This window comes from Diabrotica undecimpunctata, chromosome 6 (assembly GCF_040954645.1).
Source record: "Diabrotica undecimpunctata isolate CICGRU chromosome 6, icDiaUnde3, whole genome shotgun sequence".
Lineage (NCBI taxonomy): Eukaryota > Metazoa > Arthropoda > Insecta > Coleoptera > Chrysomelidae > Diabrotica > Diabrotica undecimpunctata.
This window is the reverse complement of record NC_092808.1, coordinates 90,214,796-90,242,251: the sequence shown is the minus strand read 5'-3', so window position 1 is coordinate 90,242,251 and position 27,456 is coordinate 90,214,796. Positions and strand designations below refer to the sequence as shown.

The 27,456-nt window shown below is 33.2% G+C and overlaps 2 protein-coding genes across 2 annotated transcripts; one reads left to right on the top strand and one right to left on the bottom strand.

Annotated features, from left to right (window-relative positions):
- Positions 1-297: 297 nt before the first annotated feature.
- Not11 (CCR4-NOT transcription complex subunit 11) lies at positions 298-27,222 on the top strand. The gene is made up of 2 exons (XM_072534854.1): positions 298-866; positions 26,260-27,222. Exons 1-2 carry the CDS (start codon positions 414-416, stop codon positions 27,166-27,168), a joined length of 1,362 nt encoding a protein of 453 aa, XP_072390955.1. The 5' UTR covers positions 298-413; the 3' UTR covers positions 27,169-27,222.
- On the bottom strand, positions 22,841-25,712 carry LOC140443150 (uncharacterized). The gene is made up of 2 exons (XM_072534243.1): positions 25,057-25,712; positions 22,841-24,563 (listed from the first exon to the last, which is right to left on the bottom strand). Exons 1-2 carry the CDS (start codon positions 25,185-25,187, stop codon positions 22,841-22,843), a joined length of 1,854 nt encoding a protein of 617 aa, XP_072390344.1. The 5' UTR covers positions 25,188-25,712.
- Positions 27,223-27,456: the final 234 nt, after the last annotated feature.

Here is a 27,456-nt window from a genome sequence, read left to right as displayed (position 1 = left end):
TAACACGGAAGTTTCAATGCTAGGTGGTAGTGTGCTGTGGTTCTGACGTCCGTAAATCTTGAATGACGTGCACGCATTTTTACATGAAAAATACTATACATATGTACTTAATTGGTATCATAATTTCGAGTCGGTCAAAATTTAACTAATGAACAATTAAATAGTTAAATTTACTGGACAGTTGGGACGGGACTGCGATCAGTGAACACGGTATAATTATTCTTTTTACTTACTTCTCTTCTTATTCTTTTTCCTTACTTCTTCTCTTCTTTTTTCTTAACTGTCAGGACTCAGAAGTCACATGTCATGTCAGTAATATCGAGATGTGTCATGTCAACATAAAAACAAAAAAAATTATTAATTGGTTGTTAATTTAATATAATCTCCAAATATGCTTTACAGAATATTATCTAATGGCTTTAACAGTTGAACAGTGCGATGTCTTATTGGGAATATTAGAAAATCACAATGTTCGTAATTTTACCCTAGAAGCTCTTTCAAATGAAGTACATAAGAAGTTTGAATCTTCACATTTCTTTAAAGTGGGATCTTGTATTGTTACTTTATTACAGGATAATTTGTTAACAGACCCAGAACAACGTCTAGCAGCAATTACTCTGTTATATGAACTATATCGTGGAGAACCCATTGCAAATACTCCTTTTGCTAATGTATTTATTCATCTACTGAATCCTCCAGAACAACAAAGCAGTGTCGGAGCTCCAAAGTTGGAATATCCTGGACAGTTGCCTAGAATAACTGCCCCAGAAAAACATTTTATAGTTCAACTATTGGCTGATAAACCTAAGGATGCTCTACTAAAAAAGACTGCTGCACAAATTGTTAACTCAGATGTGCCATCACAAGTAAGTCATATTTTTAAAGTGGGTTCAAGTATAAATAATATGTTCCCTCTCTCCAGAGGCACAGAGTTCCAGTTTAAATGTCCAGTGTTTATTAACACTAATATTAATATTAAGTCATACTATGTAGCAACAATGAAGGTAAGATGTTCCGGAACTGTTTTCTTGTGGCATGTTAAATATTATTTTGGATGGATTAAACCATCATTGAATGTAATAAGAATTACATTTTACATTTGTTTTCATGTTTGATGGTTCATTATTAGTATATTATTCGCATGGCTAATAAATGGGCCGGCACCGACCCAGCTACTATATAAATCATGATATTCTAAAACTCTAACAAGAAATGCATATGTTTCTCAATGTAAATTCTGGTTAGTATGTCCTTGACCAGTAACTCTTAGGATTTTGTTTGAACTTAGTTCATAGTCAACCAGTGACAAAGTAAAGTTTATTCAGGGTTGGTCTGACCCCGAGGTGTGTTGCATGTTACATTTTTTGTGCGATAGGTATATATTTTTATATAATTTTAAGAACTTTGGTAAGCTTGAAATTTTTGTTTGTTAAATAATGTAAATATATATATTTGCCGTTGTATTGTAGCATAACAATGGCTTCCAAACATCCTATAAGTGAACAAGAGCTACAAGAGAGAATGAACAAATTCTTTTTAGAGAAAGATGAGGATGTTATTTCATAATGAAACTGATTCAGAAACAGATCCAGAGTCAGATTATCTGGATGAACAGAAAGTGTCAGAGAGTGAGGAGAGTGACATAGATTCATCAGTTGACATACAACTTTCTACTAGTCGATTAAAAAAGTGGACTGTGCAAAAACCAGAAAGAAGAGGAAGATGTCCACAAAAAATATAATATCATTGATGTGTAAAATCACCATTAGAAGCCTGGACCTTACTGTTCACTCAAAATATAATAGTTAATATTTCCCTTTATACTAATGAGGAAATTAAACAATAAAAATATACTTTTGGAAAACAAGCAGTCATATTACTGTAGAACCAACATAACTGAAACCCATGCTTTTATTGGATTACCCTTTTTTTTAGTGGTCATAAGTCAAATAAGTCATCTCATGTCAACATTGAGGAACTATGCTTTAAACAATATGAAATGTCGTTATATAGAGCAACAGTGTCAATGAAAGAGTTTAAACACTTATCTTCTTACTTACATCTTTATGACAAGCAACAAGTAGCAAATTAGCTCCTATAAGAGAGATATGGGACACAATGATGTTTATTCTGTGTTTACCTGGCTTCTAAACTAAATAAATATGATATTAAAATTGTCATAATGAATGACTCCAAAACATGGTATATGGTTAACGCTATTCCTTACATTGGTAAAGTTAATACTGAAAACGAGTCAGTTCTGTAATATTATGTAAAAGAACTTTCTAAGCTGATTCGTGGAACTAATAGGAATATAACTGTTGATGATTGGTTTTCTTCCATTGAGCTTTTGAACAAAATGCTTATTCAGTATAAAATTACTATGATTGGGACTTTAAGAAAAAACAAACAGGAAATATCTCCTTTGTTTTTAAATGGAAAAGTAGAACCAATAAAACCCTAGTGTTGTTTGCTCAAAAAAGAAACAAAGTGGGTGTTTTGTTGTCAACTATGTACTATTCAGATGAAATTGATCCTGAAAGTGGTAAGCCACAAGTTATATTACATTATAATGGCACTTAAGATGGCACTGATACTTTTGATAAACTTTGCCATGCCTATACAACAGCAAGAAGCATTCAACAATGGCCAATGTTATTATTTATGGAATGCTTGATCACAGCCCCATAAATGGTGCAGTGTTATATAATTTAGCAAATGAAAATAATAAATTACACACACTGATATACCTTAATCAGTTCACTTTTCAATTTACAGCACCTTTACTTAAAGTTGGGTTAAAAATTCCTACTTTTAATAGGACTCTTAAAGCCACAAGAACATTCAGACTCACAAACACCACAAAAAAATAGGCTGTTATTTGGTATAAGATTCTCATTTAACATTTTGTTACTTAAATACATTTGAATTTTCAAATATTCCTTCAACTTCTGCATTAACTGGAGGAAGAAGATTTACAGAATACCAGGAATTGTTGTTTTTGTTTGGTACTTCATATGTTTCATCAATTTCTGTTGTAACTGGGGGAAGTATTTACAGATGACATTGAATTGTTGGTTTCATTTGGTAGCTCATATGATTCAACAACTTCTGTGATAACTAAAGAAATAATGTTTACAGAAGAGCTAAATTTGTCATTTTCATTTGGTATGTTTGAACTGATTATAAAATTTGTTCCTGCAATTATTAAAAAATAAAACAAATAATACATAACAATTATTTATGACCAATAGCTTTACCATATACTGTATTTCTCTTATCATTCTTGTAAGAGTCCAATGAACTTGTTCCAACAACTTTACTATTATTATTGCCACTTTCTGCACTAAGTATTTACTTTATCTAATAAATGTTAAAGATCTTCTTCTGTATCTATTTCATTAATACAGTTCTTTGAAGTGAGAATCTGATAGGCCAACTTTTATTTTTGACCCAAACATTGCTCCTTAGAAAGACTGACTTATTCCTGCATGAAAGGTCATGTTTTTCATTAATTGCATAAATTTAAGGCCTTCAGACCATTAACACATTCATCTCCGTCCCTTTATTTAAGGGAAAACAGTGGGCCACTGAGATGTATTTGTGTAAACTAATTAATTTTTAAGGTTTAAAAAGTCATTTATAATAAATATAGGTACAAAAAAAATTGGTTACATAAAAAAAACTCGTTGGTGGCCACAGGGCAGAAAATGTGTCGGTTGAATTAAAAAAAAATATTTATTTATTTACACACCTTACAAACACTAGGTATAGACTAATAGTAATTACATGTAAAGTGTTTAAGACAAAAAAAATACAATAAATGAATGACAGAAACAAAAGAATACAATAAACCCCTTAAACCTAGTGCTGATGAGCGAGCAATTTCTGAAGTCCACAGCTATTTACATTAAATATATCCACATGAGTCAGTCTATTAAATACTTCATTGCAAATTTTTAACATATTGTTTATTGGTGATATGTTTCTATAGAAATTTGTAAAAAATAGATCTAGGTTAGTTATCCTTAACCTACTCTTGGATACCCTAAAGTAAATAAACTCAATTAAACCACTTTGTGTACTTAATACTGTTAACAATAAAGTATATGAACATAATGGCCTGACTGTTTCTTCTAGTGGCAAGTGACCTCAACTGAAATGAGTCTAACATTATCCTGTATGAGACCACATTCTTGTTCTTATTTTTCCTTACATATAGAAATCATAAAAATCATTTTTGCACTTTTTCAATAATTTCTGAGTTTGAAAATGCAGTAAGAGACCAGATGATTGAAGCATATTTCATATGTGGTCTCACCAGGGCATTATAGAGTTTTATAATTGTGCTTATTCTGAAATTTTTGCTATTTCTACTGACAAAACTCAAAGCACGATAAGCTCTGTTAGTTATTTCATAAAAGTGTATATTGAACTTCATGTTGATTTTGAATTTAACTCCAAGAACCTTCATAATACTCACTCTCTCAACTGGATCATCATTAATATAATAATCTTCAATAACACTATTGAGTTTTCGCATATATGAAACTACTGCACACTTTTTAACATTAAGAGTCATTTTTGAATCATTAAATCATTGAATAACTGATCTTAGATCATCTTGCAATTTGACTGCATCTTCCTTATTAGAGATTGTTTTAAAAAGTTTAAAATCATCAGCATACATTAAGCTGTTACAAGATTTAATACAGTCTGGCAAGTCGTTAATAAATAAAATAAAGAGCAATGGTCCTAGTTTGCTCCCCTGTGGGACTCCTGAGAATGAAACATATTGGTGAGAAAAGTAATTACCCACTTTTACTGTATTCTTTCTATCTGACAAATAATATTTTAATAAATTAAAAAAAGCTTTTCTTGAGAAACCAAACTGTACCAATTTATTTAAAAGAATACAGTGGTTTACCTTATTAAATGATTTTTCGCAATCAGTATACAGAACGTCCCACTGTTCCCCTGCCTCAATAGTCTTAGCAATATGTTCAGAGAGAACACAGAGAGAAATTAGTTACTGTTGATTTGTCTCTTACAAAACCATGCTGGAATTTGCTGATTTTACTCTTAACATGCTCATATATATCATCATAAAGAATACTTTCAAAAATCTTAGCAATACTATATAACAGGCTGATAGGCCTGTAGTGTTGAATGTTATTTTTTTTATCTTTTTTATGTATTGGAGAAATTGTTGCCACTTTCAAAATATCTAGAAAATGTTCCTGTTCAATTGACATTAAACAAAAATGCCAGAGGTTTAGCCAAGGATTCAGCCATTCCCTTATAGATATAGGGTGGTATTGCATCAGGGCCTGTAGATTTTTGGGGTTTAAGTTTTTTAATACTATTTACAACATATAATTCTGTGATATATTTAAAGGTAAAAGAACCCCCCAGATTTGAGAATGACATTGTGTGCAATCAGATGTATCATACATTGATGCAAAATATTTAGCAAAGGCACTCACAATATCAAAAGGTGTATTAAACTTGGAGTTGTTTAATGTCATTTCTATGAGAATTCAATTATTCTTATATTTTGACTTAAAGAAAGTCCAGAATTTATTTGGGTCAGCAAGTAGATGGTTTTCAAGTGAACATTTGTATAAGTTATGCTCATATTTGGTTTGGTTTTTAATATCAGTTCTTAAAAGCTGAAATTCAACACTCTTTGGACTCCCTGAGGCTTTATTTAAACACAAACGATGCAGACTATGTTTCTTTTTAATTTTATGGCTCAAATCTTGAGAGAACCAGTTTGGAAACCTGGAAGTAGAGTTGCTGGCCCTTTTTTTGGCTTTAGGAATAGAACAATTTAAAAAGGTGTATATTTGTCTATAAAAAACATTAAAAGCATTTTTAATATCCTTATATAAGAATGATGAGAACCAGTTAAACTGAAAAATTAAATGATAAAGATGCCAGTAGTTACCTTGAGCATAGTTGTATGTATTGTAGTGAGATTAAATAAAACGAGCGGTTCGAATTTATATAAATATATTTATTTATAACTTTACAGTTCGGTACTCTCTTATCAACTAAAACTACTTCAATCACCGTTACTTATATATACATATATATATATATATATATATATATATATATATATATATATATATATATATATATATATATATATATATATATATACAAATTATTATGTTCGAGAATTTTCGAGAGTAGCCCACCTCTAATTCGTGTCATCAAAAGCACCAGTCCAAAAGACGGGCGCTATTGACATGCCGATTCTTACGTTTTCTAGATTCATCCTTCTAAGAATTTTGTCTGGTAAATTAGCTATTTCACTTACTCTGATACTGAGGATGAGAGCGTGGTGATGCGAATCTTCAGCCACTAATGGAGTTAGACCTTGCCATAGTACAGACATCTATATTAGTCAGAGCAAAATCTAAAAATCTATTCATACAATTAGGAATATTATTTATTTGTTGCAAGTTGTTAATATTAAGAAACTGCTGCATCAGCACATTTTTATCACAATCCAAAAAGCTGTTATCATTAAAATGGGGTACATTGAAATTTCCTAGTAACATCACATTTGAGTTTTTTAATAAAATATTCTCAAACAAATTAAAATAATTTTCATACATCACAACATCAACTTTAGGTATAAAATACACAACGGAAACATAAAGAGTATAGTTTTTTTCAATTTATCCTAAGTATTACACAATCACTATCACAGGTAACATTAATAAGTTCATAAGGTAGTTCATTTTCTATTTTTGATTGTTAAAAGTACTTCAGAATCAAAAATACCTTCATTCAGCCATTTCTCACTGAGGGCAATTATGTCATAGTTTTCAGTTAGAGCTCAGCATATATTGTTTTGGTTTTCTTAAACCACATACATTTTGATAATACATATATTGACATCAGTTTCTTTGGTGTATTAATGTTTATACTACTTACTATTTGTGGTGATTGAAAGGGTCTGTTTATTTTTCTGTCAGCATCTTCCTCTTCATACAAAACCGGCAAACTACTGCACCACTAGGCCACACTTCTATTCCAAACCTTTCTGAAATTATCTTGGTTAACAGTGACCTTCGTTGAGGAATGAATGTCTGGGTGTTTCGACTCAACAGACTCGCAGGTCACTTCTGGAGACTTGCCTCTAAAGCTGTTTTTTTGAGTCTTCGGGTTTAGTGTTATGAGTCAATCTTGTAACATGCAGAGATGCTGATTTAGAAACCGTCTGAATGTTGATAGATTCAGATCCACGTCCAACCCCATAGCCTTGGGGTCCACAGACACCCATTCACTCTCATTATTTTTCCCTTCCAAATTATGAATATTATGCATGATATTTTGTTGCTTAACCTGCAAAACTGCTGCATTGACTTCATGGACCGAAATCACAGGCAACTGCTCTGTTAGCGTATTTTCTGCATTTTTTTGCTTATCTCTGTGAATTTGTGTTTGTTTTAACTGTTAAAATTTGGGGGTTATGGTTTGACTTTGACTGCTGCGGCTTCGTCTTCTCTGCATATGTCAAAACATAGGCTGCTTCAATGTTGCCGGTTTTCTCAGCATAGCTTTTTCCTTCAAAGTTTTGTAAATTTTCTTCTATACTAAAACAATTTTTAATTGAAGGTGATTACTTGGCAACATCGCACTTAACGAAGCCCTTAACGATAACTTTTCAACGAATTCATATTTCACTTATCAATTTTGCAGAGGCGTACCAAAAAAATTTTTAATTACTTATTTAAATACATAAGTAATTACGTAAAAATTAAATCTAAGACCGATATATTTATTAAATTATCATGTGTCTTTTAAGAGATATCTTATAGTTACACTCTTTTTTGATAAAAAAGTAATTGAGAGCATTCTATATTTTACAGATATTTATACATCGCAGAATAACCGTCACGATTTTGAAATGAATAACATAGATTTAAAAAAAAAATTATTAGGATATGTATATTATCTCGTTCACACTTTGCTTCAAGGTGATATGCATTGGTCAAAGGATAAGGATAAAGAATTGCACATTATAAAAGAAAGCATGAGCCGACATAGATTTATATTTATAATTAATAATAGTGAAGAAACCGCTACATCAGTATCAAACTTAGTACATGGACGCCAATCTAAATTTGCTTTACCAGATGAAACCAGATTCGATAATATTGGCCACATTACAAAAAGAGACGATAGTGCAAGAATGTAGGATATGCAAAAGTAATACTGTTTATTTATGTAAAAGGTGTAGAATGCATTTTACGAATGTTTCGAAAATTTTCACCTTAAAATTCAATTTACGTTTAAAATACAATATGTTCCTTTACTAAAAATTGTACTGTTTTCCTTGAAAATGCGAAAAAAAAATCTTTTTGGTTGTAAATTAGTCTTAACTTATCCGTTTTTATTCCAATCTAATAAATTAATTGTCAAATTTCTCTTTGTATATTGAGCGGCCGTTAATGGGTTAATACTATATAAAGAATAAACTTGACTCAAATTTACTTTACTTACCTTAAAACTATTTTAAAGTTAATAATAAAGTCTATTTAATAAATATGTTCCCAAGAAATAGGGCACACTACGCCTATGCACATATTTAATGTATAACGAATAAACTAAAATATCAAATTTCTCTGATTTTCATTCTTTCTAAGAACGTAAATATATATAGACCAGCAAAATATTGATAAGTTTACCGATGTTTCAAACTATGAACTTGAATGAATGAACTTGTCTCACTCTACACTGGTGAATCGCACCAATTTATATTGTTACAAGGACAAATTTTTATGAGACAATCTTACTTTTTTACATATTTACAGCCCGGTAAGAATTTACTGCTGACATTTTACATGGTTGCCGCTACCGTTTAGTTCAATTTGTAGATTAGTCACCTTTAATTGAAAATTGTCCGACTATAGTAAAGCACTGTTTTTATAGAGAAGGGCCTCTTTAGCTTTTAATTCGGCGATTATCATATCTTTACCTTTTAACATTTCATCTTTTGCTTCAAGCAACATCTGCATTGGAGCACCAGTTAAATTATTTCTTCCTACCACAATAAATTAAACCTGCCACTCGAAGTGCACAAGACGGTGGAATACAACCTCACAATTAACACATTTTACAACAGTATTGACTACTGATTTTTGGCAATATTTACAGATTTTAGCGGAGCTTTTTTCATCGTCGTCTTCACCTGCCATGTTGCAGGTCTGGCAACATAATAATCTGATTGAGAAAAAATATAATTATGAATCTAGATAACTAACATAAGTAATTATTAAATGGCAACATCAAGAAAACAAACTTATTACCTAATATTCAATTTCTTCATGAAAACGTCTAAAAAAATTTTCTCCGCACAATAAAACAATGAGTTCTTTCTTTCTTTTTTAGATTGCCAGCAATATTTACACTGTCGTCGTTTTGTAATACCATTAGCTGATTTAGGGCAATGGGATGGCAAATGAAACGTCAAATTTTCTTTACTTGAGGGATTTTTGGGTTTGGTTCCCAAAGACTATCAATCACCGACAATCGAAAGTCGTACATTTTTGTATTAGAATTATTATAGAAATAGTATGCGTTGATTAGCATAATTTGAAAAATATGTATGCCTATTTTTTTGTACCACCTCATAGTTTTGTGTGCGCAACTATTCGCTCCGTGCGTGACTGACGCGACACCTACCGCCTTCATCTGACAGTTTTGGACCTACCAATTTTCAGGATAAACATATGACATATGTTTGACATTGTTAAATACATGCGAAATTGACAATTATTATTAATTAACTTTTTAATTATATTTTTTTAGTTTATGTACAAAATAAATGTAGTATTAAAAACTGGGTTTCTCAAAATTCATCATAATATATCTTCTCAACCACAAACGGAAAAGAAAGGGAAAAATCTAGTACTGACAAATCAAGTTTTTCTCGTGAAATGGCATATATTTAAAAACAGTAATAGTAAAAGTTATAATATAAAAGCTAAAGTAATCAGACATTCTGCAGTTAGCTTGAAGCCTTATAAAATATCATTTAAGGTAAATTATTTAAATTTTTTCTATTTTAATTGCATAAAAATGAAGGTATGTGATATTTACTTTTTCATATTAATAGCACGGATCCATCTTTTTCTTTTCTCTAATTTATATGTTATCTTTGGGAACCTATAAAAACTACACTTACTATTTTTGCTATTATTAGCACAATTAAATACGCAATATGCATTTGCACACATTTTTGATAACATTTATGCGTAAAAAGGTAGGGCCAATTTTGTCATATTTCGCCGGTACGCACGCTGGCATCGTTTCAAAGTACCCCACCATGGTCACGCACGGAGCGAATAATAGTTTAACATCTGGTCGTCTAAGTCAATGCCACCTTTATTTTTGTTATATTCAGCGACTAAACGGGGCTTTTCTTTATCAGTTCCTTTCCTAGATATTGTTGGAACCATTTCATGACCAAATTTGGAAGAGGTCATTAAAATATCTCACTGATCTTTCCATTTACACACACATATCCCTTTATTCTTGTAAGCACTCACCAGTTCATTTTGTTTTAATTTTCGAGAGAAACAACTTCCTGTGGATTTTCCGCTCTTCCTGTTCTCAATGTTCATGTAAGATAAGTTTTAACCGAAAGTAGTTTTTTACACAATGGAACACTATTCTAAAAAATATCCATATATAAGAAGTGACCAACATTTAGTTTCGAATCCATTAAATTTAGCGCTACTTTTTCCATATGATTACGTCCTCCAACTACGGGGTCACTAGCTCCTCTATAAACTAATATGCGTTGAATCATCCCGGTACATTCTGCCAAAGTATACAGTTTGACACCATATTTGTGTCGTTTGCCCTTGAGGAATTGACGAAAACTCTCTCTCTCTCCATAAAATCATAGATTCGTCCAGGGCTAATAAAGCATCCTGCTTTCTGGATAATAAAGATTCTCCATATTATTATTAAAAAAATCTAACAATGGAGATATCTTGGCAAGTCTGGACTGGTTATTGTCACTATTATTGTTAAAATGTAAGGCACGCAAAATTAACATAAAGCGATTTCGGCTCATATATTGTCCAAACACTGGAATACTAAATTAATTTTTATGGTTCCCATGTGAAACAACAAACCAAGAAAAACTTTAAATTCTTCTACAGTTATATCCTTCCAAGCTGCAATTCTACTTTTCTCAGATTTACTTTGACAAAGAATATCAACGGCATATAAATTACTATTTTGAATAATCAGGTCATAGAATAATTCACATGCCAATAAATTGAAGTAATCAATAGGATTGCTGCCACCCACATTCTTGTAAATTGGGATCGTCTGTCCGACCATCTTCATCACAATATAAATCTTCATCACTTGCGTCACTGTCGTCATGTGAATCTTCTAATATGTGTAATAATTCATCATCTGAGATTGGCTGAGAAGTTTCCCACCTACCTCGTTTAGAAGTCGAAAGTTGGCAATATTCATCACTCATTTTAAAAATAATTTAAAATTGAAGTACATATTTAGCAAAACACGTGCAATGGCTCACAGTAAAACCAAAAGACATCCAACACCGAAGGCGTAGAAAATATTACTGAATGCATAGCAAAATAAACCGATGGGATTGGATTATGATAATACAACAAATTATTGGAAATGCAATATAATCTAAATACATCTGGTGATTCTTTCAAAGCAAGCAAGCAAGCAATTTATTTAAACCCAGCATGTGAGACATGTTCACCCCTAAGAATTACGTTCGGGTGTAACAATTCATTGGAGCAAGGTGTATTAACTCGAGTAATAACATGAGTCACTCCACCGCGCTCCAATGCTCCAGACCATCCCTTTCCCCCCTACAGCACTCTGATGCGCGATAGAGGCACAACTATCAGCCAAATGCTCTTCATGTGGGAGTCCTGGGTAATAGAACTCCAACATGGTTTCCTAACCGAATTCAAAGTTCATAACCTAAATTCAAAGGACAGTGCATTGTCGCTATAATCCTGTTATCTTACTGTGGCTTATCCGCGAACTAAAATTGCTTACTTGGGCCTCAAGTCTCCTCTGAACTAGGCTCAGTTCGGCGGCTTGGTGCTCAAGGAGTTTGGCCCTACGTGCCCGGGTTTTTAATGGTTTTTGTTAATATTTTTTTGTGGCTTTTGCCGGTTTTTGTTAGTAGTTTTTTGATTTTTTTAGTGGTCGAGGCCGTGTTTTGTGTTTTAGATTTTTTTTTCATAAACATAAAAAATATAAAATACAAGCATAAAATCAGAATTAGTGTATAATAATTATAATAATTGTCTACTTAAAATTAACTGGGTCCACGCTGTACGTTGCGATTGTCCACGATTGTTATGAGCTACGAAGTACGTTGAGCTACGTTGTTGTTGTTTTTTGAAGTGTTTTCTCTCTGGTGTTTTGTTTTCTCTCTGGTGTGATTGTTGATTTTCTCTCTAATATTATGATTTTATTCTACTATTTGTTGTTTGCGTCTGTTGTGCTTCCATCTGTGGAAAGCGTCGTACCTCATGATCTCTCGCAATATGTGACTGGGATGATTCTCTATCTCCGCGAACTTTGTTCTTGCTTTTTCCTTCATTATATCAGTCACTCTGATTTGTTGTAGTTCTCTAAAGAGGAATCTTTCTGCAACGTATCTCGGTACGTTGACTGCTTCTCTTAGGCTGTTGTTGTTTGCCGCTTGTATTTTCTTTTTTGATGTATTACATATGTGTCCCCATGCGAGAGATGCATATGTTAGTATAGGAAGAATTATACTATTTAATAATATTATTTTTGTTTTCATTCTAAGTTTGCTTTTTCTTCCTGCTAGGCTTCTTATTGATGCTCTTGCCATGTTGGCTTTTTGTACTGTAGCGTCTACATATTTACTAAACGTTAAGCCTTTGTCCATGATTACTCCGAGGTATTTTGCTTCGCTTTTCCACTCGATGGGATTGTCTTGCACAGTCACCTGTTCTTCTGGTTGTTGGTGTCTCTTTTTGAAAAGTGCAACCTGTGTCTTTTCGGAGTTTATAGCGATTTTCCATTTTAAACTTCATTCTTCTATGTCGTTTAGCGCTGTTTGTAAGTTGTTTACCGCTATGTCTACATTTCTGTGTTTGGCCGTTATCGCTGGGTCGTCGACATAGAGGCTTAGTAGTGTACCTGGTGTTCTAGATATGTCTGCTGTGTATATCGTGTACAGTAGAGGTGACAGTACCGCTCCCTGTGATACTCCAGCCTCCGGGTTCCCGAGTTCGGATAGGACTTATTCGAACTCTGAAACTATGATTGCTCAAGTACGAGAGATTAGTCTTGTCATTGCTCTGCTGTAACCGTATCTTCTCATTTTGTAGATCAGTCCTTTATGCCAGACTCTGTCGAAAGCTTTGCTTACATCTAGGAAGGCAGCTCCTGTGAATTGTTTATCTTTAAATCCAGCTGCTATGTACTCTGTTAATCTGAGTACTTGTAGCTCACTGGAGTGTTCTGATCTAAAACCGAATTGGGCTTCGGATATTATGTCTAGTCTGTCTGTTTCAGCTTGGAATCTGCTACTTATTACTCTCTCTACAATATTGCTGATTGCAGGCTTATTGGCCTGTAGTTTTGCGGGAATGTGCTGTTTTTTCCGGGCTTTGGTAGCATTATGACATCTTAGCATCGCATTGAATATATTTGTTAAATATACTATGGCTCTCGCTGGTAAGTATTTTAGAGCCCTGTCCGTTATTTGATCGGGACCACGTGCCTTTTTCGGAGAGCTGTTTTTAATTAGCTCGTTTAACTCCTCCGGTGATGTAGGAGGGATGATTTCGTTTGGGGTTTCGGGTCTTTCTCTTTGTCTTTCGACTTCTTCCATGAAGTCGATGTCCTCGTCTGGGTGGTTCTTTCAAAGCTTACCGATGCTTTTACTTTTATTACAGCTAATTTTGTCGTTTTCGAGCACATCTAGCTTGAATATTTGAAAAGTAAGCAATGACATTGAGGATTTCATATTTTATCATACAATTTATCAATGGGACAGAAGATATTTGTTATAATTTGTGAAAAATCCGCCGAGATAACATTCATACATTGTCATATACTAAGAATAAAGTTTAACATCAAAATTTAAAAATCAAACACAAACTCCAGTATATGCCAGTGTTTCCAAGCGACCAGCAGATATTTGTTGTAATTCGTGAAAAATCCGCTGAGATAACGTTCATATATTGTCATATAGTCAAAGACTGCGCGACTCGCGTTGGCGGCCTCTGAGGCTATATTCATTGAACGCGACAGTCGTGTTGTCGGACTTAAACGTGTTAAGATGTGTTATTAGCATATCCTGAATGTTACGATTAGCCCTTTCGACGCTTCCTTGCCACTGACTATGCCGAGGCTTTCCATGAACAATTTTTAAATCCGGCCACATATTTTTCAGTTCATTTATTACTGTGTTAATGAACTTACGCCCATTATACGATTGGAGGGTGCTCCAAAAATGCAGAAGAATTTCTACCAAATGTGAAGCTATTTAATATGCTTTTTTTGAAGTTAAAGATCTTAATTGCACGAATTTTGTAAGGTTATCCTGATATACAAAGATGAAACGGAATGGTTCATCAGATTCGGATTGCATATCGATCAAATCAACTTGACACCGACTATTCATTTCAGAAAATATCATAGGTTTTACAACAAAGCCTTTTATTTTTGAACTGAGTTTTTGCTGACAGGGTATGCAAAATTTTAAAAAAGGATTATTACTTGTGTACTATTTCTTCGTACCTTTTGGCAAATGAACAATAAACTTGAAATTTCCCACATTTACTATAGTTGTATTTAGCCAAACGTCTTGATCACAAATTAAATCATATTTACGAGATAAATAAGTTTTTTTTTTGTGGAAATAAGTTTATCAAGATTCTCGTAAAACCGGTCTTTAAATTCATTGGACATATTGAATACTTAAATTTTCACTTGTTAATAACAATATTGCCTGCACAAATGCTTGATTAAGAAATAAAAATATGTGGACTTTAACAAGAGACTTGTGTGAATGTCGAGATTAGCCAATTGATGTCCGACTGAAGGTGTACGTTCTATCTTTGGATATTAACCGGATTTCGGACATTAACCGTAACATATCATCATCATCATCCAGCCCCATTTTCACATCCATTGTTGGATATAGGCCTCCTCCAAACGTCTCCAGTTCTCTCTATCTCTAGCTGCTGCAATCCAGTTTGTTTCTATTCTCCTTAGGTCGTCGGTCCATCGGGTGGGTGGTCTGCCTCTACTTCGCTTGTCGGCTCTTGGTCTCCACTCCAATAATCTCTTCGTCCATCTTCCGTCTTCCATTCTAGCAACATGTCCAGCCCACCTCCACTTTTGTTTATTGATTCGCAGTATAATATCGTCTACGCCAGTTCGTCGGCGTATCTCCTCATTTCTCACGCGATCTTTCAAGGTCAGGCCCAGCATTGATCTCTCCATTCGCCTTTGTGTTACCCTCAGTTTTTCGGCACTAGCTTTCGTTAAAGTTAGGGTCTCTGCACCGTAGGTCAAGACTGGTAAGATGCATTGGTTAAATGCCTTCCTTTTCAGGTGAATTGGGGTATTTGTTTTAAAAATGTCTCTCATCCTTCCATATGCCGCCCATCCCAACGTGATTCGTCTATTTAGCTCGCAGGTTTGGTTGTCTCTGGTTATTCTAATTTCATGACCCAAGTATGTGTATTTATCGATTAATTCTACCTTGTTGTTATTGATCTGTACCGTAACATATACAGGGTGGAAAAGCCAAGTGTAATAAATTCGATAATTAATAAATGGGGAAATGTTTAAAAATACGCTCGGATACGTCGATTGGTATTTTTAGTTGCGCATATTTTGCTATAAAAACTGTTTATACAGGGTGTGTCATGTAACAGAGGTCAATACCAAATTTCTTATTTCAAACACAGCACCCTGTATATTATTCAATTTTTGGATTCCCAGAATATTCTAGATATATTTCATGTACAATGTACTATACCTATCTATCTGTTTTGGAAATATAAAGTGTTTTTAGATTTATTCTATAAATTTGCTACAACTCACTGAAAAACTAATTCGTGATACCATTTATTTCTTGATAATATAAGAAAACCAAAAAATACATTAATGTGAATGTAGATGTTCAAAATGCTCGCCGCGAATGTCTTGGCAATATCCTAATCTTAATTAGAAATTTCTTCTAATGTTACTTAACATCTCACGCGTGACCGATCTAATCTCAAGCGTTATTCGTCTTTTAAGTCAAGAGTATTTTTTTTTCTTGTTTCGTTTCAAAACTTTATGCCTCTGCAATATTGTTCTCGAAAACCAGTTAACTTTCCATTATTTAAATTCTAAAACGTCCCTGATGTTCTTTTATCAAAACCAACCAACCACCTCCTCTCCACAATCTCCATCAAAATAAAAATTCTCCTTCCACAATCCACAATCCCTTTTTTCAGCCAATAACCTTTTAGTCCTTCAAAATCACCCAAATTCCCGAGTTCTCAAGAAATGACCTTCAATTTTCCCATTTTTGTTTTCGATAAACAAAACGAACAGTGGATCTTCATAATTAGCTTTCTACAAAATTTCCCAGAGTTTTTAAAACCGATGCGAGGCATAATAGAGACCATTAATTGCTTATATTGTGTTTATTCAAACCGCGTAGAACAGGTAAACGGTTTTCCTGTGATATTTGCTATGAAAGAAAATTGTTTAAGACATTTATCCAAGGCTAGTAATACGAATAGAAGAATCTAAGGTAACAGGTTTGCCTAAGATCTGTCGCTTAATTTATTAATAATGTTGATTACTATTACAACTGTTTAACTTAATATGATAATGACCAAAAAAATTGTAGTAACTAGCTATTTATATAAAACAAAATTGTACATCAAATAAATGTCTAATCTTACTTCAATTCAAGGTACTCTTTGATACTTTTCTTTTATTTAATAATAAATAAAAGGGAAGAGGCGTTAAAGGAATTTAAAAATAATGTTAATTTTAATAATTATATCAATCCAAAACACATAATTGCTAAATCAAAACGACTTTTAAAAACAATAAAGAGGCAAAAGTTTATGGAATATAGTGGGAATATTAATAGAAATGTAGACATCAGCTCTATTTGGCAAACTATAAGAAAATTTAAAAAAGCATTTTCTCAACCATCAAACAATAAACTTCCCAATTAAAAGATAAGTTATGAAATATTAACTAACCTTTCAGTAACTAATATTGAACCGGATTTTGAATTACAGACCATTGATCACTTGTCTAGTGAATTCAATTTCAGAGAATTAAAAAATAGTCTATATTTAAAGAAAAACACATCACCAGGTCTTGATAATATTAACTTTAATATGTTAAAACATTTACCTGAAATAGCGCTAATATGGCTATTAAATTTATACAACAAAGTTAAAGAAGATGAACTGATTCCCAATGAGTAGAAAACTCAAATTATTATAAGTATTCAAAAGAGCAACAAAATTCAAAATTATAATTTAAGAGCAGAAAATTATAGGGCTCTGGGACTTTCATCATGTGTAGTAAAACCACTGGAATCAATGATTAAAAATAGGCTGGATTGGACCGTGGAAAATCAAAAAACTTTTAGTCAATTTCAAATAGGATTTAGAAAAGGTTTGGAAGTTATTGATAATTTAAATTATTTAAATACTTATGTTCAATTGGCTTTCTCACAAAACTAATATGTAAATGCTACTTTCTTAGATATTAAAGCAGCTTTCGATCATGTGAATATTTACATACTATACAGACTTCTTAATAACCTTCATATTCCAACTTCAATAGACATCAATAACCTTATATTTCAATTCTTAAATAATAGGAATCTATATATTAAAAATCATTATCACGAAATGGTTGGACCATCGCATACTACACAAGATGTAATACAAGGCTCACCTTTAAGCCCGATATTATTCAATATTTACTTTAAAAATATATACACAATAATACCTAAAAAATGTGTACTTTTTCTGTCGAGAAAATATTTAGGTATAATATTTAAGCACAACCTAAATTGGTCAGACCAAATAGATAACATGATTAATAAAGCCCAAAAGGTAATTAATATAATATGTGCTCTTTGTAGAGTGTGGTAGGGATCAGACCCAAGAACACTAAAATTAATATATAATGGCTTGATACAATCACAATTAGATTATGGTGCTAGTATAATTAATAACTTCTCTCAACAAAATTTTATGAAATTAAACCGAATACAATTCCAAGCTGTGAGAACAACACATGGGATGATGAAATCTACTCCCATTAATGTCATTCTAGCAGAAAGTGCAACTATCGATCTACACCATAGATTTAAATGGATTGCTAGGAAATACATAGCAAAAATTAGCACAACTTCAAATCACTCATTATTAAATATGCTTCTAGACTTCATGGTTATTAACAAGGATATTGGAAGGGAAAAATCCAACATTTGATTGACTCCCTAACAGCAGTCAAAAAGTTTTTACCATCAATGTACACAAGTGACATACCAGCCTGCTACTCAAATGAATACAATGTCTACACTTATAATGCACTAATCATAAAAACATTATTAAAAAAAATAGCTCCCATAACCTTTGGGAATATTATAATTTTGTAAATTCGTATTACTATAATTACATACGAATATTTACAGATGCTTCAAAAAAACAAAAAAATCAAAACCTTGAGGAAGCCAAAACGGGCATAGGAATGCACATACCTAGTATAAATTATTCGTTTTCTGAAAAAATTCCTTCACTTATTAGTATCTGTACAGCTGAAATAATAGCTATTCAAAAGGGCCTAATGATTTGTGAGGGAAAAACTTTTGACAAAGCTATAATATTTACGGACTCAAAAAGCGCTATAGACAAAATTAATAACAATATGATAACTGCAACAAACGATTACAGAGTCTTGGAAGTTAAAAAGAAACTATACTATTTAAATAAATATGGGAAAGGTATTAGATTATGTTGGATTCCTGGACATAATGATATCAAGGGAAATGAAATAGCTGACAAACTGGCAAAGATTGGGGCTGAATTAAATATTTCTGCTAAAATTAGATTAAGTAACTTGGATATCTAGGCCACATATTGAGACACGATAAGTACCGTCTACTGCAATTGATTGTCCAGGGAAAAATAGACAGTAAGCGAGGGCCAGGCAGGAGAAGACACTCGTGGCTCCAAAATCTGAGGAAGTGGTTCGGGCTCACATCGGTCGAACTATTCAGAAGCGCCGCAAATAAGATCAGAATTGCCATGTTAATAGCCAACGTTCGCAACGGACAGGGCACTTGAAGAAGAAGAAGAAGAACTTGGATATCATGCCATTATTAAAAAATAAAATATGTTCTATGCATCAAAATAATTGGTTAATTTCTTTTCAATATAAAGGTAATTGGTATAACAACATACAAACTTTTTTCCCAATAAACCATAGTTTGACATAATCCCATACATAGATAATCGGGATATTACTACCATTATTAGAATGAGGACTGGACATTGCCTGACAGGAGTACATTTATATAAAATCAACATTCGCGATAACCCATACTGTGAATGTGAGCAAATGGAAACACTAGAACACATATTTTGGGAATGCCCAATAAACAAAATAAAAGATTATGATGTCTATCAAGAGCTGATCAAAATTAACAATAAAACACCAATTAACGTACCAATGCTTCTATGCGATATTAACCCTAAAATTATCCAAATTCTTCTCAGATTCCTACAGTTCAACCATATAAAATTATAACATTCATAATAACCTATCCAATATTAACATTTAAACCACTTATAAGAAAACATAAATAAAATGTAGATATGTGGATGAAATGTCTATATTCACTGATAATTGATAATAGGGCATGAGATATATTCTCAGACTACGACAGTGGCCCAAAAATTAACAAAAAAAATGTACTGGCTGATTATTCAGTAGAATAAAAGCCAAAAATAAGAAGAAGAAGAAGAACATAAATCTATCAGATTTCGTTTATTGTTATGTATAATTGCTTTCCAGTCAAACATCTTGACAAACATCCTCACTTAGTAAGTAATCAAACTAATTCATCATGATGTAAGATATACCTAATGATCATCATTGTAGCTTTTCCTGATGATGCCTATGAAAATAGGCGAAATATATTGGATATAGTAAAAAGAGTATACTTTGTCTATCAGCTGTTTACCCCCAATTATTTCCCTCCTTTGAAATTAATATGTATACATCTATATGTATATAATGTTTCGAAAGATTTCCGCGGTTAGTACAATTAAACCTAGAGCTAAGATTAATACTATTACAAGAATAATAAATTTCGACATCTTTTTGATGTCTTCTTCAGGGCTTCCGAGATCTCAGTCTCCTGAGCCCCCTGATATTACTATAGTGATCTGATATACATTCTGCTACTGGAAACAGAGAAGGTTCATTTATACCGTCGATGGTGACGTGTTTTGGGTGGAGGTTGGCGTGTGGGTTAGCATGGGGATTGACGCGGGGGTTGGCGCAAACATTTCTGACAGTAGGATTTGATAATTGGTTAAAAATACAGTCTGAAGAGATATAGTTGTTAGAACAAAAACACGATACATTTAATATGCATAAAAAAATTAAACAAGCAGATGGTCTTCAAAAATCGAACACAGCTAGCAAACTGCAACATCAACAGGGGAACATCATCACAGATAAAAATCAAGAAATATGCATATGGACCAAATACATACAAGAACTCTTTGATGATAATAGGTCCTAACAACCTCCATCCTACATGTGTAATGACCACTTACCAATCACATCAGATGAAATGGAAAAAGCAATATCACAACTAAAAGACGGCAAAGCTCCTGGACCTGGACCATCAGCTTAATGAGCCACGAAGTTATTTCTAAAAATCATACATCAAAGGATGTATAAACTATGCGAAAAAAAATCAGCCGTAAACAGTTTGGTTTTCGGAACGCAGTTGGTTGATACAGTCAAACATGATGGAGATATTAACAAATATTGGAATAAACACCTGTGATCTAAGAATTATTAGCAATCTTTACTGGAATCAAACATCGTCTATCCGTACAGAGGCAGGATAATCCGATGATATCAAAATCAAACGTGGGGTCCGACAGGGATGTATACTATCACTCTTACTGTTTAACATATACTCTGAGGAAATCTTTCAAGAAGCAGTAGAGGATGTTGAAGCCCGAATTCGAATTAACGGAGAATGTATCAATAACATCAGTTATGCGGGTAACACGGTGGTATTCGCTGACATTTATGAAGCCGTCCAGGAGTTAATGAATAAAATCACAGAAGTGAGTCAGAGATATAGACTTTCACTGAACATTAAGAAAACAAAATGTATGATGTTCTCTAATAAGGAACTGCAAATTGAAAGAATCTGTAGGATAGAGAAAGCAAGATCTGCATTTCAAAAAATGGCTAAGCTATTCAAATGCCATCATTTATCAGTACCCATAAAAATCAGGTTACTACTATGTTACGGAGTTGAGTCGTAGACTCGCACGGACGCTACCTGCAAGAAAATTGAGGCTTTCGAAATGTGGCTTTATCGTAAAATCCTGAATATATCCTATACCGACCACGTTACTAACCAGGACGTTTTATTAAGAATACAAAAAGGAAAAAAGTTGCTAACGACAACAAAAACGGCCAAAATCGAATACCTCGGTCGCATCATGAACAGGAACAGCGAAAGATATCGGTTGCTGCAATTCATTTTACAAGGAAAAGTAGAAGGAAATCGAGGACCAGGAAGGCGAAGAATTTCCTGGCTGAAAAATCTACGTACGTGGTTCAACACAACAACCATAAATCTTTTCAGAGCAGCAGTTTGCAAAATACAGATTGCAATGATGGTCGCCAACATCCGAAACGGATAGGCACTACAAGAAGGAGAAGGATTTGGATTGGCGGGTGGAGCGGACGGTATTTTCTTTAATATATCTTATTCATTTCTGAAATGTATCTAATTCTCGGCTCAATTCCTGACCACAAAATATGCAATTTCTTAATATTAGTCCATTGCTAGGCAACTTTCAGAAAACACTATGGGAATATTTTCATCCTAGATCAACAATATTGAATGCGATTTTAGAAAAAAATAGTATGTGTACTCCGTAGTAAAAACACATTTCCAAACTTCAATGCTTATTGGCCCCAGCTAGTGCCCTGGTCACTAATCTACATCGTCGTTAGGAAATGTACTACTTTTAATACTAGATACACAATATACTATTATAGAAGTGGTTCAAAAAGTAAAATTAATTTAAGTAGAGTTAAGTTAAAGTAAAATTATTGTGGATTCAATCCAGCAGACTTGTAGCAGTAACTCAAATGAGTCACCCATTTCCAAAATCAGTTAAATCCACTTGAAAAAATTTGTGGGAATAGGCCAATAACTAGTTGCGTACCTACCGTCATAGGGAACGTGATAAAGTTGTTATCAAAAAAAAATTAAAAAATAAAGCTTTTTCCTAATAAAAATTGTATAAAATTAAAGAAAAAATGTAGGCACTGTAAAATATTAAAAATTTATTATAGCTGATTTTGGAACAGTAATAGGATTTAACTACTTTTGAAACTATTATGTCATAGTATTATATTGTTGTGAGGGCAAAATTTTTGCTTTAGTTAAATTGTTACAATAATGAAGCAATTTTTACTGAAAAGTTTTATTCGTACATTTTTTTAATAGTATTTGGTGTCTATTTTTTTAATCAATAGATTCGTCCTCAGCATTCAGTTCAAAATCATCTTCTTCGTCATCTACAGGATCGATTGGTTGTTGCAACATTTCCTCAAAAAACTTTAACTTCTGGTTGTTTTTCCAGTCTGTTCCATAATGGAGATCCAATAAACACTTTATATCTTTAATTTTCGCGTCTTTAACTGCCACACCTTCTGGTATTTCCGGAACAGCTTGATTTCCGAAAACTTTTCCTCTTTTTAAAACTGACTTGGGCTCACCCGTTTCAAAGTTGTAGTTGGCCTCTCCTTGGATCAAAGCTGTGTTTGGATTTCTTGTAGATCGTGTGAAAATGAATTTTTCAGCTTTTTGAAATTGGAAATGCCACTGTCCTGGAGGTTTTACCACAGCTTCTGTGACACTTTTCCAGTTACTGACAGAGCAGTCTGCACCCAGCTTTATCACAGTACAGGTATTTTTAATGATATCAGTGTATTCGTCTGGATTGTTGATAACACTGAAATTTTGAAACTGTCGTTCTAAAATTCCAAAGACTCGGTCTGGCGGGATGAACGAATGTCCGACTACAGGAAAGTATAGTACCACCTTATTCACGTTACGAGGAGCATCCTTAATAAGCCAACTGATAAGCATACCAACAACAATGGTGTTTTTATTTTGTCCCCCACAACCATCAGAAAAGAGTTTGACTGTGGTGACATTTTCAAAGTTCGAGTTCTGTAATCTATGGTACAAAGCAGATGCTATTTGATTGGATCCCTTTTGATACTGGTTTTCTGTCCAAAGATAGGAGAATGTGTTGTGGCAATTTCGTGTGGCTTTGGAGTGCCCCTCACATATAACAAAGTTATAAAGATACAACTGACGCTTATAGTACGCAGCCTGATCAGGTATTTTAGGCAACACCAATTTTTTTTGGCAGTCATAGCTGAACACAAGCTCGTTATCATTGTTCTCTCGTAAGAACATATAAAATTTCTCAGCACGAACTTTATGGACTTTCAACTCCAATTTTAAAGCTGCTCGTTTGTCACCATCCTTTTCGGTTGCTGTCTCGCATTCAAGTCGTATACATGTAGAACACTTATCAGTGTATGGGGCATCAAACCCGATATTAAAATTGGTGGCAAACACGTTTCTGAAGAAATCATACTTGCATGTTAATTTGGGAGTTGGATGTTGCTCACTGTACACATACCACATTTTTTTAATGCTCAGTTCACTCGGAAGATATTGTCTGTGTTTGTTCTTTGCTCTACAGTAGTGTTTCTGCACTGGTACAAAAGATTTAATAAAAGTTTTGATGCTTTCTTTCTTTGTGTTAAACTTTTCAACGTGGCGGGCTCCTCCACGAGTTTCAGATGGGAGTACACCTGTCTGAAGAAATTTTTGGCAAAGTAACTGCACCCGGTTTCGACTTTCTTGGAGTATTGCAAGTAATGCCGCTCGACACACTTTAATATTTTCTGTTTTATTGTGTCTTTGCTTAGGTAAGTAGAAACTAGTGCTTACCATTCTTTTTGAGGTACGTTCTGGAATCCGGGTTCTTTTTGCAGAAAAAACCATAACATGTTGCAGAATAAATTGTGTCTTCGATTGTAGGTCCGCATCTTTGTAATATCTGCGATGGATTTTTGTTACGTCTTGCAAGGAAAGCTCTGAGCATCGATACTTGCTTTTGCTTGGATGTTTGCAGTTTGGCATTTGAGGAAATCCCTTTGGACGGTGCCTAAAAAAACAAATTTGTTACACTTTCAGTTACCTAATCGCTTTCGCTGTAGTTGACGTTATGAGAGTTTAGGAAATATTAGCCTGAATCTAAAGGTATAAGTAAAGACGAATAATAACGGATTATAAAAGGTGTCTCGTAAATGTGCCAATAAATTTCAGGGGATAAAAGTATACCTCTAAAAAACATTAAAAATGGTTATGTTAACATACCATTCAAAATGTGTCGTTGTTGAGATACTTTTTTTGTATTGTTTGCCGATATCTCTTAAAATTTTAGTACCTACTGTAGATATGATGAAAGTTTGTATACTAGTACTACTTGATAAAACAAGCATTTTTTTCTAAATTGATCATTTCCAGAGGCGCAGATACAGAGTAAATTTTGGGTTTTTATCCCAATAACTTCTACGTCACTGTAAAATAATGAAGGTTGTTGGCATATTGACGAAACACTGTATAAATTTTTATTATAATAATTACAATTAACTTACCTAGATACTTTTGCAATGGTTTTTTTCCAAGTGGAAGGATTGCTTTTTCGTTTTTTAGCCAAAGAACCAGTTGCCTCTGCTATTACTTCAACATTATCAACGATTTCAGGATTTTCCGCTGGCCCCTCCATGATATTAAGAACTGTATCGTCCAGTAAAAGCACCTGTTATGGTTTATTTTAATGTTTTGAAAAAAAAATAGTGTTATGCTTTTAGGTTTGTCTCAATACTACAATACAAGCGCTTCTATTTCTCACAAAAAATGTTTAACTACCTGCTTCGGTGGTCGATTTGTAACTAACAGTGGCTGTGGCACCGAACTCATGGTCATGTGGGTTTAGTATTTCTTTTAACTTGTTTTGACACCGTGACAGATTTAACTGGTTTTGAAACCGACCACCGAATACATTTAACTGCTTTTGGAACAGTCCGAACTTTTCAGCCGGTATTTTCAACGCAATGTAACTGAGTTTGGAACAGTTTGAAGATACACACATGTAAGGAGACTAACAAAGAATTCATTGAAATCATAACGTCCATTTTTTTAAATTTTGGATTTAACTGATTATGGAACTGGGCGACACAAATATAATATGGGAACTTTGTAAAGATAATCAACTTTAATTAATAAGTATTTACACAACACATACATTACACAAAAGTCTCTAGCTTCTTTTTTTGGCAATGTTGCAAATTCTCTTTTTGCAATTTTAGCTTTTCTTGATTTTATTTTTTGGGGTATCCTCCCGGTATTTAAATTTCGTTTTACTTGTTACTTCAATATCTAGCACAAGCAAGTTATGTGTGGTTTACAGTCACACTAACTGTCATCTTGGAGTTGTTAAATTTAAATATATCTTCTTTTCTTGTAGTAAAGTTATTTATTTGATATTGACTGTGTCCACTTTTTATGTCATAAGTTATTTTCGTTATTTGGAAGAATGTTTCTTTGCATTTCATCAAGTACTTCCAGCTGATGTAGTTCCAGCCCATCACAATGCACTTATTAGTGGTCAACGAGTCAACTATTCATTGTAATGGCGAATAGGGAGAGTCATCTAATTTAAAAGTCAGCTATCAGTCATTAACTATAAATATTGCCCATGCTATTCTGCAATTTGATTAAGAAAATATGTTATCCTTATTTTAAATAATATACCTCTTTTCTTTTTTAAGTGTTATATAATTTTATTTTGATTTTAGGTGAATGCCGATTTCTCAGCAATTCAATTGACTCTAGCAGAAAAACAATCGGAATTACCTCAAACTTGTAAGACAGGAATTCCAGTTGTGTTATCATTGCCAGAGAAAAATTATAATAGCTACACTGTTGACACCACAAAAGATGATACCATAATTAAAAAAATAGTAACATCTGATAACGCACCAGTGAACAAAGTATACAAACCAGAGTTTGTAACATTAGCTCCACCTTTACTAAATTGTAAAGACGAACCTGTCTGGTTAAATCCAACGACACCAAAAGAACATACTGTTGCCTACGATATAACAATGTGTGTCCCTGATACAGTTGGGTATGAAGCGCGACAACTCATGAATAAAGCTTATAAGTCAGCTCTATCAATTCAACAACAGCAACAGTTGCTTGGTGAACTAGAAGATGATCCAAAACTAGTTTACCATATTGGTTTAACACCTAGAAAGTTGCCTGATCTTGTAGAAAATAATCCTTTAATAGCCATAGAAGTTCTTCTGAAGCTAATGCAATCCAAGCAAATAACAGAGTATTTCTCTGTTCTTGTAAACATGGAAATGTCTTTACATTCCATGGAAGTTGTTAATCGACTTACCACAACTGTAGATCTTCCCACAGAATTTGTTCACTTATATATATCGAATTGTATCTCTACTTGCGAAACTATTAAAGATCGATATATGCAGAATAGATTGGTGCGGTTAGTTTGTGTATTTTTACAATCGCTTATAAGAAATAAGATAATCAATGTTCAAGAATTGTTCATTGAAGTACAGGCCTTCTGCATCGAATTCAGTCGTATTCGTGAGGCTGCAGCTTTATTCAGGTTGTTGAAACAGTTGGAGTCTGGTGAATTGGGATTGGTCTCATCTCCAACTATTAATTCCAAAAGTTAGAGATAGATTGTATAAAATTTGTATATTTCGATATTAAATGGTTTTTTACAAATACGATGAAGTTTTTTTAACATTTTTTTGTGGTTCAATAAATAGAGATGTCAATTTTTAAATAAAAAAGATTATTTTGGTTTTTGTGATGTAGAATTATTGGTAACTTTTTTGTCAAAGTCTTATATCAATTGTATTGTCTTTTGAAGTGAAAACTTCTTTAGCGACGTTGTGCACTTTTTGGATGGGGAAAAAGCATTTGAATACTAAACTCGAGAACGGTTCGACGTAGACGGT

What these genes read in the sequence shown, in the direction of transcription:
- Not11 (XM_072534854.1), top strand. Translation starts at nt 414, where the DNA reads ATGGCTTTAACAGTTGAACAGTGCGATGTCTTATTGGGAATATTAGAA. An exon ending in ACTCAGATGTGCCATCACAA is followed by an intron (nt 867 to 26,259) that starts GTAAGTCATATT and finishes TTTTGATTTTAG; the next exon opens with GTGAATGCCGATTTCTCAGC.
- LOC140443150 (XM_072534243.1), bottom strand. Translation starts at nt 25,187, where the DNA reads ATGGAGGGGCCAGCGGAAAATCCTGAAATCGTTGATAATGTTGAAGTA. An exon ending in ACCATTGCAAAAGTATCTAG is followed by an intron (nt 24,564 to 25,056) that starts GTAAGTTAATTG and finishes TTGTTTTTTTAG; the next exon opens with GCACCGTCCAAAGGGATTTC.